This window comes from Saprolegnia diclina (genome assembly GCF_000281045.1).
Source record: "Saprolegnia diclina VS20 unplaced genomic scaffold supercont1.4, whole genome shotgun sequence".
Taxonomy (NCBI): Eukaryota; Oomycota; class Saprolegniomycetes; order Saprolegniales; family Saprolegniaceae; genus Saprolegnia; species Saprolegnia diclina.
Genome location: NW_008246071.1, coordinates 450,623 through 463,808, shown reverse-complemented (window position 1 = coordinate 463,808; position 13,186 = coordinate 450,623). Strand labels below are relative to the sequence as shown.

General features: G+C 59.9%; 3 protein-coding genes across 3 annotated transcripts; 1 reads left to right on the top strand and 2 right to left on the bottom strand.

The window, feature by feature from the left end:
• Nucleotides 1–244: 244 nt before the first annotated feature.
• On the top strand, nucleotides 245–1,141 carry SDRG_01858 (hypothetical protein). The gene has a single exon (XM_008607410.1). It carries the CDS (start codon nucleotides 342–344, stop codon nucleotides 1,095–1,097), a length of 756 nt encoding a protein of 251 aa, XP_008605632.1. The 5' UTR covers nucleotides 245–341; the 3' UTR covers nucleotides 1,098–1,141.
• A 617-nt stretch (nucleotides 1,142–1,758) lies between these two features.
• On the bottom strand, nucleotides 1,759–3,176 carry SDRG_01857 (hypothetical protein). The gene has a single exon (XM_008607409.1). The coding sequence runs from the start codon at nucleotides 3,140–3,142 to the stop codon at nucleotides 1,877–1,879; it is 1,266 nt and encodes a 421-aa protein (XP_008605631.1). The 5' UTR covers nucleotides 3,143–3,176; the 3' UTR covers nucleotides 1,759–1,876.
• A 116-nt stretch (nucleotides 3,177–3,292) lies between these two features.
• Nucleotides 3,293–13,100, bottom strand: SDRG_01856 (hypothetical protein). The gene is made up of 28 exons (XM_008607408.1): nucleotides 13,048–13,100; nucleotides 12,867–12,988; nucleotides 12,790–12,819; nucleotides 12,537–12,742; nucleotides 12,254–12,487; nucleotides 12,081–12,206; nucleotides 11,795–12,034; nucleotides 11,657–11,749; nucleotides 11,237–11,612; nucleotides 10,987–11,190; nucleotides 10,560–10,943; nucleotides 10,264–10,515; nucleotides 9,740–10,214; nucleotides 8,499–9,691; nucleotides 8,214–8,456; nucleotides 7,161–8,170; nucleotides 6,887–7,113; nucleotides 6,522–6,840; nucleotides 6,096–6,476; nucleotides 5,928–6,048; nucleotides 5,473–5,883; nucleotides 5,283–5,423; nucleotides 4,762–5,231; nucleotides 4,369–4,709; nucleotides 4,178–4,314; nucleotides 3,940–4,132; nucleotides 3,832–3,891; nucleotides 3,293–3,785 (listed from the first exon to the last, which is right to left on the bottom strand). The coding sequence occupies exons 1-28, from the start codon at nucleotides 13,094–13,096 to the stop codon at nucleotides 3,400–3,402; spliced, it is 8,424 nt and encodes a 2,807-aa protein (XP_008605630.1). The 5' UTR covers nucleotides 13,097–13,100; the 3' UTR covers nucleotides 3,293–3,399.
• Nucleotides 13,101–13,186: the final 86 nt, after the last annotated feature.

The window sequence follows — 13,186 nt, the reverse complement described above, 5'->3', positions numbered from 1 at the left end:
TTTGTATCAACGGGGGCAATAAACACGCAAAACCCACGTGGCGCAAAACCACGCAATTGGCACAAGCTGCACCACCCACGTGGAAAATGCACATACATTTCCCAACTTGAATCTTTGGCAACCGCCAGATGCGTGCGAGTCATCCAACCGTTTGGCCAATCAGAACCTAGAGACGCGGGCTCCATCCATACGATTGGCTCGAAGCATGGCACCAGTTGGTGGAGGCAGCAGCGTCTTTGTCAACCAACTGGCTCTGACCCCGTCATCGCTCCAAGTGCAATTTGCCCACATGCTCGACGTCGTGTTCAAATTCATTTTCGACCTGCCAACTAAGAACCAAGATGTCGGCCGCTGAAGCCACCACGTCGCGGAAGCGCAAGCGCAGCACCGAGACCAAGGACCTCGACAACCTCGCGCTCTCGCTCAAGCTCAAGAGCCTCGTCGCCGAGGCCTGCCTCTCGGACATGAACAACGTCGTCATCGAGAAGAATCTGATTGCGATCGCGAAGGAGCTCGCCGTCATGCGCCGCGCCGGTCTCTTCTCGGACGCGCGCTGCCTCCGCTTCCTTTCGATTTGCTTTGAGCGCATTCAGATGCTCCTCGCCAAGGTCAAGGACCACGCGCCGTTGACTGTCACGGCCGACAGCCTCTGGGAAAGCGCCAAGTGGCAGGTCGCGGACGCGGTTCACGACGACGTCCTGGACACGGCGGCGGTCGCGACCTGCTACGAAAACGCTGTGCGCGACGTCAAGCTGCTCTGGAAGGCCATGGTGCTCTCGCGCGAGCAGGGCGCCAACCTTTGGCACGACAACAAGCAAGAGGAGGCCGTCCACGTCCTCAAGACGTCTGAAGTCTACATGCGCCGCTTCCACCTCAAGTACCAGAAGCTCAGCATCGACTATGCACTCCTCCACTCGACGTCGTCGCCGGCCAAGAAGGCGACGACGAAGAAGTCCGTCTCGTTCGCGTCGGCGCCGACGATCCTCGGGACGGCAGACGAAGACGTGGACCGCAGCCCCACGAGCTGCTCCAAGCCGTCCAAGCTCGACGCGCTCCTCCTGCGCTCGTCGCGCAACTTTCCGACGCCGTCGTTTTAGTCGGTCGCGACGTCTAATTTATTGGTTTTTATTTATTCTTCCAACCCAATGTCTTGGCGTTTGTATGCACGGTGGCAACGTCGTCGGATCCAATCCAGCGACGAACGCGCCGTTTGACTAAACGACTGAATTCCTGTCGACCAGCAATCCGGCGGCGAGTTCTTGTGGCAGGAGCTTCGAGTATTGTTGCCAGAGGGTGGGACCCGTGAGTAATATAACACGCCTCGTGGACCACGGGTCGCGCGCTGTGGACCACGAGCTACTTGGGTGGCTTGGAGTAAAGATGCGCGCCAGATTCCTCCCACGAACGAGATTCTCCCGCGACGCACCACAGCAGCTCAGCAGCACGCTGAACCAAGGTATCAACCACAGCAGCACTTGGTTGGGAATTAATTGATTGCGTATCCTCTATTTCTTATTTCTACGAATCCAGCCAGTTGCCATTGCTCCACGGAGCTCCGGAGATCAACATTTAGGAAACAGCAAGCCCTCGCGCCGCATCCGCCGCTGTCGTGCTTGCATGTTTTGTCCAGGCCGTCGTTTGCCCATGATGACGGTGTGGCGACGGCCTTGGCTCCTCTCATCGGATCACACCCCGCAAGAGTGGCACGATTCGTATGTGGGATGCCAATTGGTTGGCACACATCTGGTCGAATCAGGGTGAGAGTAATGCCCATAGGCAGCGAAGAGTTTTTATTTGTGGTGGTTTGTGGTTGTCCTCGCGGTTGAAGCTGGGCTACTCTACCCAGCTAAAGCACCCAGAACGTGGCTTGCACAGGTTACTTGTGCAGCGTTTGGAGGAAGAGGCGCGCCATATCATCGCTAAAGAGTGGGTCGCCACCGACGGCAGCTTGCTGTCGCGGCGCCAACTCGGGCTCGGCATCCAAACAGAGACGCTCAAACTCAACATCATCCACGGTCGTCTCTGCGGCCTTCATCTTGGGTGGATTGGCTGGCGCTGACCGATCCGCTTTTGGCTCCATTGGCGACGACGTGAGGTCCACCACTTTGCTGCGATGGAGAAGGTTGACGTAAGCAGACGCCGGCTTGCCTTCGGTGGACCCGGACGGGTACAACAGCGCCTTGGTGGCGTTGAGAAACCCTTTTTTGACCACGGGCGCCGACTTCTTTGCCTTGACTGGGGCTGGGGTCGTGATGTCTTCGATGAGTTTTTTCTTTGTGGGCGGAGCTGTCGTCTGTAGCTCAAAGGGGGCGTTGGCGGCATCGAGTTGGTTGGACGGAGGCGACTCGAGGGATCGAAGCAGGTCCTTTGGCGACGCCATCAACTGCGTAACCGGCGTTTTGGCATTGTTGTCGGCTTGGTTGCTTTGTTTGCTCGTGGCTGGCGTCTCGCTGCCATCCTTGTCTTCGGGTACGTAAAAGTCGTTGGGCACGACCTTGGCCCCGACGCCGATACCGCCCTTGTATAGACTCTTGATGAGTTTACCGGGCTTTTGGAGCTTGAGGAGCTTCTCTTCTTCAACCCAGTGACTAGCGAGCTGCATGACGTCCATTTTGAACTTGGCGTCCCACGCCGCCCGCTCCAGCACCCACGGGTGGAAGACGGCGTCGACGACGCTGCAGAGCTCGCCGCCGAGCGTCCGTGTCCGAACGTCGCCGATCGCGAGCGGAATCGACAAGTTGCTCGTGCTCGGGACGCTGCGCGTATCCCGGGGCACGGCCTTGTTGTTGTTGGGGTTGGTCGGCAGCGCGACGCACTCGTGGGCGCAGCAGTTGATAAAGAGCTTCTTCGTCGACGTACCGTCACACGCACCGGCGTACTTGATGACAAAGCCTGGCACGGGCGTAAACTTCTTGCGCCCCGCCTTGGCCTGCGCCTCCATCTGACTCGCAATGAACTCTTGGTACGCAGCGTGGTCATTCGCAGCCATGTCGTCGAGCATGCTCCAAATGTGCTGCGCGTCGGTGCCGAGCGACGCCGGGTCGACGCCCATTTGACTTGCGACCTTGTGCATCGGAAGCGGCCCCGCGGTCTTCGTCGTCTTGGGCGCCGGCCGGCGGTTGTGGAGGATCCCGAGGTTCATCTTGCAGAAATGCGTCGAAAGTGCAAGATCCGCCGATATCTTCAAGGGTCGTCCTCAACCATGAGAGGACCCCCTACTTCGGAATGGGTCCTACCTACCCACGTGGTGGGCGATAACGTGGGTCATGCTTACGTTTCACGAGGCCCCACCCAACGAGAAATAGGTCCCCTGAAAACACATGGCGCACCCCTCGTGGCACCACCAGACGACAGTTTAAATGGGAAAAGTGTATAGTAACAGATGAACCCATGGCGTGTCTAGTCAAGACCCGCAAACGGGTCGTAGTGCCCCGATGACCCGTTCGAGTTGAAGTTGGTGGGCATCGTCGACTGTAGGTCGACCGAGTGCGTCGACGAGACGTTGATGAGCGTGTTGGCTGCGAACGGGTCAAACACGTCAAAGGGGTCCGTCGTGGCCGCGATGCGCGGTGGCGACGCGAGGTCCAGTAGGTTAAAGCTGTCGGGAATCGACGACGACGACGACGTTGGCACCGTCTCGGTCACGTGCGCGACGATCGGATCGGGCGTGAAGCTCTGTTGGAACTGGCCGCGGCGCATCTGGATGTTCCATTGGAGGTTGCTCAGCGATCCATGGTTCTCCTTGAGCACTTCGTTGACTTGCTGCATCGTGAACTCCATCACGACTACATAGACATCTAAATCTATATCGCAGTCTTGGCCTTGGCGTACCCGAGAAGGAGCTGTACTGGGCGTTCATGCCACACCAGATGCAGTCAAAGAGCAAAAACACTAGAATCCGCAGGTGATCCCCTCAACACAAGCAGCAGTAGTTCGTACCTTCGGCGAAGAGCGTGTAGAACGCATCGGCGTTGGCAAAAATGGGCCAAATGTTTTCCCGCTCGAGGAAGAGCTCACCGTCGTTCTGCCAGAGAAGACGCGCGAGCAAGCACGTAATGTTGATGCCGACAGGCCCCCACGGGTATGTGTGCTCGTGCGACCCCGGAATCTGCGAGCTCGTCATGCGCTTCACCTGGAAGACCATCAGTCAGCACTCCAGCAAGAGTCAGCTGCCAACCTCATCGATCGCCGTGGTCGCAAAGTAGATGAAGCAATTGAGACTCAAAAGGCCGCCCGAGCGAAAGTCCGTCGTTGGATCGGGCCGTTGGAAGCCGAGGCGGCTCCACGAGTCACCACTGCGCTCAAACGCCGGGTCTACACGCGATAGAGATACAACATTGTCATCGTAGCGACTGACGATAAATGTACCAAAGAGCGCGTCGGTCGACGAGTAGATGATGCCCCAAAACGTGCAGAGCAGCTCCTCGTAGTCGCTGTTGCCGCCGACGCACGGCCGCTTGGAGAGAAGGAAGAGCTTGTTCATGTTGGCTAGCACAACGTGATCCAGCGCCGACGAGTACTTGCCCTTGGGGAGAAAGACGGTCGTCGCCTCCTTGATGTCGTTGACAGCCGACGCCGTGGCACGGGCGAACGCAGCAGCCTCTTCGGCGCGCGCCTTCTTGTCACTGAGGACGCGGCCAGCGTCTCGGATGCCGTAATGGAGTGCATACATGACCAGCGAGCCGTCTTCGTAGCCCGCAACGACGCAGCTATCAAAAAACAACGTGTGCATAGCACAACACAAGGCATGTCTCGCGGTACCGCTCGTCTTGCGAGAGCCCAAAGCACGTCAGCGCGCACGACCGCTTCGTCTCGATGCGACGAATGACCGACGTGAGGTCGCCGATCGGGCGCACGTCAAGGCCGCCGTCACGCCCCGCGCTGGCCGTGATGACAAACTGGCCGTCGCTCGTAAAGACGACGCCGCGCTGGAGCAACGCGAGCGGCTCGTCCTTGTCTTTCATCTGCACGCGCGAGACGACGCGGCCGTTGATCGAGACGAGCGCCAACTCGGACTGCGTCGCCGTGTTGCGCCAGTCGGCCGCCGACGCGTCAAGCGTGTGCACTGCGTGCGACAAGATCGTGCCCTCACATGAAATCGTGAGGTAGATGCTCGTGTCGACGACGCTCGGGAGCGAGAGGTCCATCGTATGCAGCGGACACGACGTCCGGAGCGAGTGCAGCAGTAGGCGGTGGCCGCGACACGTACTCGCGACAATGTCCAAGTGCACCTATCGACAAGAAGCGTCATGACAACGAGCATAACACATTCTGACGCGTACGTTGAGCGCGACGCTGACGACCGGCCGAGTGTGGCCCACAAGGAGCACCCATGGCAGTGCGCCAACCGGCAGCTCCTTCTTGCTGCCCGACGAAAACATCCGGCGCGGGCGGCTCGCTGCGTACTTGGATATGGCCCACACCTACGCAATGACGCGATCGTACGCAAAACCATGTACAGCGTGGACGCACCGAGATGGTGCAGTCTTCGCTGCCAAACGCGAGTGCGACGTCGCCCGTGACGTCGTCTTCGCTGCGCGCCATGCACAAGATACGCTGCTTGTGGAACGCAATGCGCTGGAGCAGCTCGCCGTCGGCCGACCAGTGGATGCGCCAGCTACCATCAAAGTACCCGCAGCTCACCATGTGCTCATAAAAGACGAGGCCGTCGTCGATCGAGCACATGGCTGGGAGCCGCCACCACTGCTCGACTTCTTGGAGCGTGAACGGCGCGCCTTTGGCCGAGTCGGGCGTCGCGTTCTGGTACCGCTTGGCAAGCACGAGGCCGCTCTCGTCGGTCGTATAGACGACCGATCCCGCGGGCGCATCGTCCGAGGCCTTGACCTTGGCTGCGACGTTCTTGACAACGCCCATGCCGTGGCCCTAACACGGTCGTCAGCTTGATGCCCGAGCACGCTCGTAGTAACCGTGGCCGTGGCGGTCGAGAAGCGGACACTCGAGAGCGCCATCTCGTGACGCGACGGAACATCGTACCGACGCACTTGGCTGCGCGACGAGAGACTCGCGAGAGCGTGCGACGCAGGGAACCTACGCCCTGTATGTCAGTACCAAAGAAAACACCAATCATTGCGCACCGCTTCTCGAGCGCGTCGTCGACCGAGAGACGCGTTGGGTGTGCCTTGTGGAAGACCTGCGACGGCACCGTACCACGCTGCGCAATACGTTCGCGCGCGCATTTGTCGAGGAGCTTGAGTTTCAAGTTGTCGGGGTAGCACTCGGGGTGGAAGACGTTGCCGTGGGCGACCGCGTCGGGCCCGCGCTGGTTGACGCCGAAAACCAAGTCGATCCACAGGTGCAGGTGGCACGAGACGTAGTCGCTCTCGAGCGCCTCGACCTGGGTGCGAATGAACGCGTCGACAGACCCGTGGGCCCACGGCGGCAACACCACGGCCTCGAATCGCCCGCTGGCCATGAGAAAGTGCGGCGACATGAAAAACTCGGGCGTAAGCTCCCACCTACGATTCGCTTTCAATCTAACGTGTCAAACGATCGAGTCCTACCCGCGCTCGTTCGTTGAGGAAGTGCACTGCGTCCACAGCGCAGGGATCGACGTCAAGGCGTCGGAGGTGGGCTTTTGGAGCGCGTCAAAGGCGAGCGTGAACGGTTGCATACGCACGAGCGCGCCAAGCACGCCATCTTGGCTCGAGTACGGACTGCTAAAATGGTATGGGAACGCGCCCGACGACGCAAAGCGGGCGCCCGCGCTCTCCAGCGCCTCGGTGGTTTGGCCACCAATCGGCTTGGCGAAGTCGCGAAAGATGCTCGGATCCTCAAAGTCGAGTGTCTCGGACGCATAGTCGGCGAGGACCCACGGAAACACTAGATGGGCGTCCGTGGCATCCTCCCAGCATCACATTCATTCTACCTGGGTACTGCGCAATGTCGTTGTACGAGCGACCGGCCGCAACGTTGAGCAGCATGATGTACTCAAAGTTGGAGATCTCGCGGCGAATCCACTGCGTCGTCGCGTGCCACGTCGAGTGCGACACGAGCCGATCGCCGGTCAAGAGGCGCTTGGTCGTCACGAGGCACGGCGGCTTGCGCTGGCGCAGCACCGAGTAGACAATGTCGACATCTTGGTCCGAGTCGAACCTACGTGCGCCATCGAGTCGTGACAATGAACAATCGAGTTGAAATACCCCAGCAAGAGCGACGTGCCGTCAACAAAGTAGATCTCCATGCCGCAGCCCATGTCGAGGCGGAACCGACGCCGGTACACGGCCTTGACGACACGGACGCTAAAGATGCGTCGCTTGAGAAGCACGAGCCCCGTCTTGGCATCGAAATTGTCTTCGTCGACCACCTTCTCGCCCTCAAAGACGATGCTTGCTTGGCCGAGGCGGAACATGCCGTACACGACTCGGCCTTCGGGCAAGAGCAAGTACGCGGTCGTGCGGAAGCTCGCGTTCACCGCCACCTTCTTCTTGTCGGCCGCCTTGGGCGACAGAGACGTCGCACTTGTCGGTGGCGGCGGCGGTGTCGTCGTCGCCTCTGTCGGGTCGTTGTGGTCCGACGACATGGACGACGGCTTGCGGAATCGACCAAACCCAGTCATAAAGCGCGACGACATGGACGCGCGCTTCGTCTCGGACGACGTCTCAGCTGGCACTGTCGGCGCATCGTCCACAGGCACCGCCGGTGTCGGTAGCGGTGGTCCGTCGACGCCTAAGATGGACGCAGACCGCGCGCGCTCGAGCGCCGCTGTCGCTTCGTCAATGGCGGCGGCGATTTGGACTTCGATCGCGCTGTCATCGTCTTGGTGCCCGAGGAAGTGGTTGACAGCATGGGACTCGTCGTCTTCCGTGTCGTTGTTGTACTCTTCCTCGGCCTCCAAGTCGTCGAGGTACGGCGATGTCGCGCCCTGCTCGGCACCGCTCTCTTGCGTTAAAAAGGCATCAGTTGTCGACCCATTTGCGCGGGATTGCTTCTTCGTGTACGGCTCGCTGCGCGCCACGTCGGGGAGGAGGCGGCAGCGCTGCCACTTTGACGACGTGAACGCGTCGAGTTGCCAGTTGCTCGCGGTGGTCTCAAACTGCGCCGACCATACGTGCTGAATGTTCCAGCGCAAAAGCCGCTCGAGTTTCATCCAGTCGTCGTACTCTTTCGCAAGCACACGCTTGCGCCACACGGGGTCGGACGAGGGTCGCGCCTGAAATGTATCAATCTTTCAACTGAAACATCAACCAACATACCTGGACACCCGCCGAGAAGACGATTTGGATCGCACTGCGCGCTTGGTCCGTCTCGTTGTCGACAGCGCTCTGGAATGCCGTGCGCTTCTTGAGGCGTGAGTCGCGCAACGTCTCGAGGTGCTCGTGGTAAAACATGTCTCGGCGGTAGACTTCGGTTTCCGTCAAGACAAAGTCCTCGCGCTGCAGCATGTGGCGCAGCTCGTCCGTCGACGCGAGAGTCACTTGCAAGCAGCGTGTAATGAGCTACGGGCAGATATGAGGTGTATGCAAAACCGACATGTGTACCTCGGCACAACGGCGCGCCGACTCCATCCAGCGCGGTTCCGTCGCACAGAGCGACTGTGTATGGTGCATGAGACGCGCGAGTTCGAGGACGAACCAGTGCACAAGCGACGTGTCCTCCTTTGTCGCGACAAACTGAGGCAGCTTGAGCACTTGCACAAAGTAGTCGAGCTTGTTGAGCTTTGCGACAAACACCGCGTCCATCGGCAGTGGCATCGAGTTGAGGCGGCTTCGGCGGCGCGCCGGCGCGCGACTCGCATCGTCTTCGTCAGACGAGGAGCTTTCGTCATCGACATCGTCCTTGGCCTCGTCGTCGTACAGCACCTGGTACATGGAGCGCAGCACGAGTCCGAGAATCTGGCGCATGGCGCCACCAGGAAACGGCTTGAGTGCCGATGGCACCGACGGCGCAAAGCTCCCGCGCTTGGGCATGCTGCTCGACATGGTCAAGCTCGGGCGCTGCAACGGCGTCGTGAGACTCGCGCGGGGCTGCGCCGTACGGCCAAAGGTCGCGTCGAGGTCGAACGTGAGCTGCGAAGCACAGCGCTGCCAGATGTTGAGCAGCGACTCGCAGAGCTCACGCTCGCCACCGAGTTCTTCCCGGCACTTCCAGAACGCCGTGTCGTCCATGGTCGAATCCCGGCGCTTCGTCGACGGCACATCCGGATCAAAATGAAAGACAACGCTCGCCGCGACGCTGCAGACGTGTTCAATGTTGCGCCAGCACACAGACGCACGGGGCGGCACTTGGATGTCGACGAGCTGCGTCACGCGATCCAGGATAGCTTTGAGCCAGGACACAACCGCGCGCGATGACGGCGGGTACAGGGCGAGTGGGTGAAGCACGAGGTCGCCCGCGCTCTCGTTGGTCTTGAACTCGAGCACAACGAGCTGCGCCGCAAGCTCCAAGCACGCACCGCCCACGAACGAGTGCACGACGCCCGGCGCGACCGACACGAGAAGGTACATGAGGTGCGTGCGAAGACGATCGCTGAGGAGAGGCGCCGTCTCCTTGGTGCCCACGAGGCGTCGGTACTGGTCGCGGCGCGTGCCATCCTGCGCGACCACGTCAAGAAGGTACTTGTGGTCCTGGAACCGAGCAAGGGCGGTCGCCGCCCGCAGACGCTCTGTGTCTGTCAGATTTGCATTGGTCACGACCTCGCGCAGATGAAGCGTCGTCGTATCAGCCGGCGCATCTATCAATGTATGATGAATCAGCATCGAATGTTTGCAACGACGCTTACGGTCAGCGTCTGGACACGCGTCGGCAAACAGCGTCGCGCTGGCAGGCGCTGGCGACGAGAGGAAGCTCTCAAACATGGCTTCGATTGCGACAGGCGGGTACGCGTGCATCGCATAGCACTGCAGAAGCGTCCGGCGGTTGATCGTGCACTCGATCGAGTCGTCGCCAAAGAGAAGCTTCCAGTAGACAAAGCCGACCCACCGAATGTGCAACGGGCTGTGCTTGAGGAGCTCGAGGAACGGAAGGAGCATACTCGGGTGCCGCACGACGTTCGAGGTCGTTGTAGCGTCCGAGACCAGCGCTGCGTGGTCGTGCACGTCGTCACTGTCGCTTTGGAAGAGGTGCACGGCGGGATCGCCATAGTCGATGCCCAGAAGCAGCGAGTAGAGCTCGTTGAAGCTACCGAGATGCAGCGGGTACTCTTGCACGTTGAGCGCCTCGAGGATCATGCGCACATCGATCGCCGAGAGCGACGGCTAGTCCATCCACCGTGAGTACACGTATCATAGGCTCTGAGTAGTCTACCTTGAGCGTCGGCGTCGCGTTGAGGTTGCACTTGAAGTTGATGTACGTGCGCAACAACCGGAGGGTCATGCGGCGCACGGGGGCGTTGTCCGTTGCAATGAGCGGCAGCCAGATGCGAAGCCCCCCGAGCCGTTCAAAGACGCTCAAAAACTCGGTTTGCGTCTCGGCAGTGATCGAGAGATCGATGACGATTTGTAGCAAGTCGGGGATGTCCGAGTCGGACACGTGCTCCGCGATCGAGCCAGCATCAATCTACTAACTGTCGGCTCACGCGCGCAAGATGAAACGGGAGGTACCTCGACTTCGCTCACAGCGACCTTGGTCGCCTCGTCAACAATGCCGTCCGGGTTGGTCGGCTTTCCGAGCATGCTAAAGATGAGCGTGCGCGCCGCATCGAACGAGAGCATCATGGACGAGGGTGGCGCGGCGCTGATGAGCCCGAGGCCGCTCACGATCGACTTTTTCTGGCCTTGCTTCCACGCCTCGGGGTCGTACAGGAGCATGCGAATGGTTTCAAGCACGCGGTTCCGAAGATGGGCAGCGTCCGCCGGCGACTTGGTCGTAAGGTTCGACTTGCAGTAGACCGACGAGAGCATGCGCAGCATGTACCGAATCGAGATGACGGCGCTCGACACGATGTTTTTCTTGATCGACATGTGCAGCTTCTCAAAGATCGTGTTCTATACGACCATGAGCTTCCATTGCCATCGAGTATGTTTCTACCTGACTCTCGACGGCCGCCGGGACCCACAGCTGAAAGTTGTACAGCAAGTTCTTCTGGATGTCATCACTGAGGTACCGGTCCGACGCCACCGCGCTCAAGAGTCGCTCGACCGTGCTCAGCAAATCGGGCGTCAAGTACGTCGTCGGAAGCGACCGCAACAAGAGCGCAAGCAGAGGAATCGTTTGGCTGCGGCGGCACACAAACTAGGCGAAAGTCTACAATGAGATTCCGAATCGCACACGCGCGCACCTTGTTGATCGTCGAATGACGAAGGGTCTCGGCGAGAAGCGAGATCATCTTGGGGATCGAGAGCGGCCCGAGCGGGCGCGTGATGGTCTGGCACGCATTGAGGTCCAGTGGTCCGGCCTCGGCCTGCGGCGACACAAACAGCGGCAGAAAGATCATGGGTCCGCCCATCTGCCACACCGAGTCCTTGAACGTCGAAATCGTCCGCAAGCGCACGGACGGCACCGACCCAATGTTTTCGCCGTGGTGCATGTTGCCGCTCGCGTCCAAAAGCAGCTTGCGCTTCTCGTCGTAGCTACGCGCATCAAAGGCAAAGACAAGGCCTTCGTGGGGCGCGCCGGTCGATGTTGGCGCCGACGGAGCTGCGGCCGCGCTCCCTCTACACAGTCTGAGTGTCGATGACAATGCGCCCGCAGATCGTACCCAGAGAGCGGCGCCGACGTTGTGAGCGACGACGACATCACGGCAGCGTTAAACTGCAAAACGACATTATCGTAGTCGTCGGCCGACTTGATGCTAGTGGGCGAGGTAGATACGTGATGCCTTTCATGGATAACGTACCCTTCGAGGACCGAAGCGGCGAGCGGCTGCGAGAAGAACGCGATGGACCCGACGTGCGCAATGAGGCACCGGCTGTAGTTGTTCTTGGTGCGCCCCACGTAGCACTTCATCTTGGTTCCTGGTGTCGTCGCAATCGCGGGGTAGCCAAACCGGAACGACTGGCGCGCGTCGCCGTTGACGTACACGTCGAGCTTGGAGCCGCGGAACTGACGGTACGTGTGCACGATGCAGATCCATTGCCTTCACAGACACTTGAATCCGAGAGGCTGGCATGCAGGGCGAGTACCATTGGTGCTTGACGAGCGCGTTGGGCACTTGGGCTTCGTTGTACTCGTTCTTCTTGACGTCCAAGCTCTTGACGATGAGCGTCGTGTCCATAAAGCTCACTTCAACCCCGACGTTGCCTTCGGTGCTACGTATACACGACCATGAGGATACCAAGAATTGCGATTTCATTACCAAAAGGAAAAGAGCGGCGAGTTCATCCCGGGCGACGACTCGACGCGGATCCAGGTCGAGAGCGTGTAGCCCGACGGCGGGAACGCGACCGTCTCCATCGAGGGCACGACAAAGCCCGATTGATCGCCCGAGAGGTCGAGGTACCACGACGGCCCCGGCGCGCTCCGGGCCATCATCTCCATGGACGCGATAAAGGTCGCGACCGCGTTGTCGTCGGGCGCCACCTCCTCCCAACTACGCATGATCATTGAGACTGCGACTGCAAGCATGCGAAACAGCATACCGCGGCGACTGAAACACCTGCAGCATCGCGCGGATATCGTCGGCCGTCACCGAGTACTGCGCAATCTGCATCAAGAGCGCCAGGATCTTCTTCAAGACGGGCCGCGAGAACCCAAGGAGGAGCGCATGCGTTTCAAGGAAGGCAACGATCTGGCGGTGGAAAGCGACTTGGGTGCACGCTTGCGCGTTCGCCGCTTCGTGCTTGACCTACGATGGCGCACATGAGGATGATACGACTGCATGGCGTAACGTACCATAAAGGTCAGCGCGTCGAGGAGCTCGATCTACATGCTCCTAATGAGCTTCGCGCAAGGTGCATGCCCACAGGTACCTGCTGCGGCTCGTCGACGACGCCGACAAAGTCGGTGAAGACGCGGGCAAGCTGCTCCGGGAACCGGATCGTGCGCACGAGGGAGTCGATCGTGGACGCGTTCATGCCACCGACCGACATGACTACATTCGCAGCATCTTCATGAGCATCGTCCTCGTCTTCATGGAGAAGCATCATCTACCGAGGGTACTCCCGCAGAGGTCCACGAGGTACGCGTCCATCGGCCGCATGCTGACAAATTGACTTTGAGATTTGTTCATGACGGCAGGGAAATCCCGCGACCGGATTGGCCAAAATTGGTCCAAAAAGAACGCCCGTGC

Bases quoted from the DNA above. Each gene is read 5' to 3' on its own strand.
- SDRG_01856 (XM_008607408.1), bottom strand. From the start codon at position 13,096: ATGCGGCCGATGGACGCGTACCTCGTGGACCTCTGCGGGAGTACCCTC. The intron at 4,710-4,761 runs GTACCGCGAGAC...GTTTTTTGATAG, and splicing joins GGGCTCTCGCAAGACGAGCG to CTGCGTCGTTGCGGGCTACG. The intron at 4,315-4,368 runs GTACATTTATCG...TATCGCGTGTAG, and splicing joins GTCGACCGACGCGCTCTTTG to ACCCGGCGTTTGAGCGCAGT.
- SDRG_01858 (XM_008607410.1), top strand. From the start codon at position 342: ATGTCGGCCGCTGAAGCCACCACGTCGCGGAAGCGCAAGCGCAGCACC.
- SDRG_01857 (XM_008607409.1), bottom strand. From the start codon at position 3,142: ATGAACCTCGGGATCCTCCACAACCGCCGGCCGGCGCCCAAGACGACG.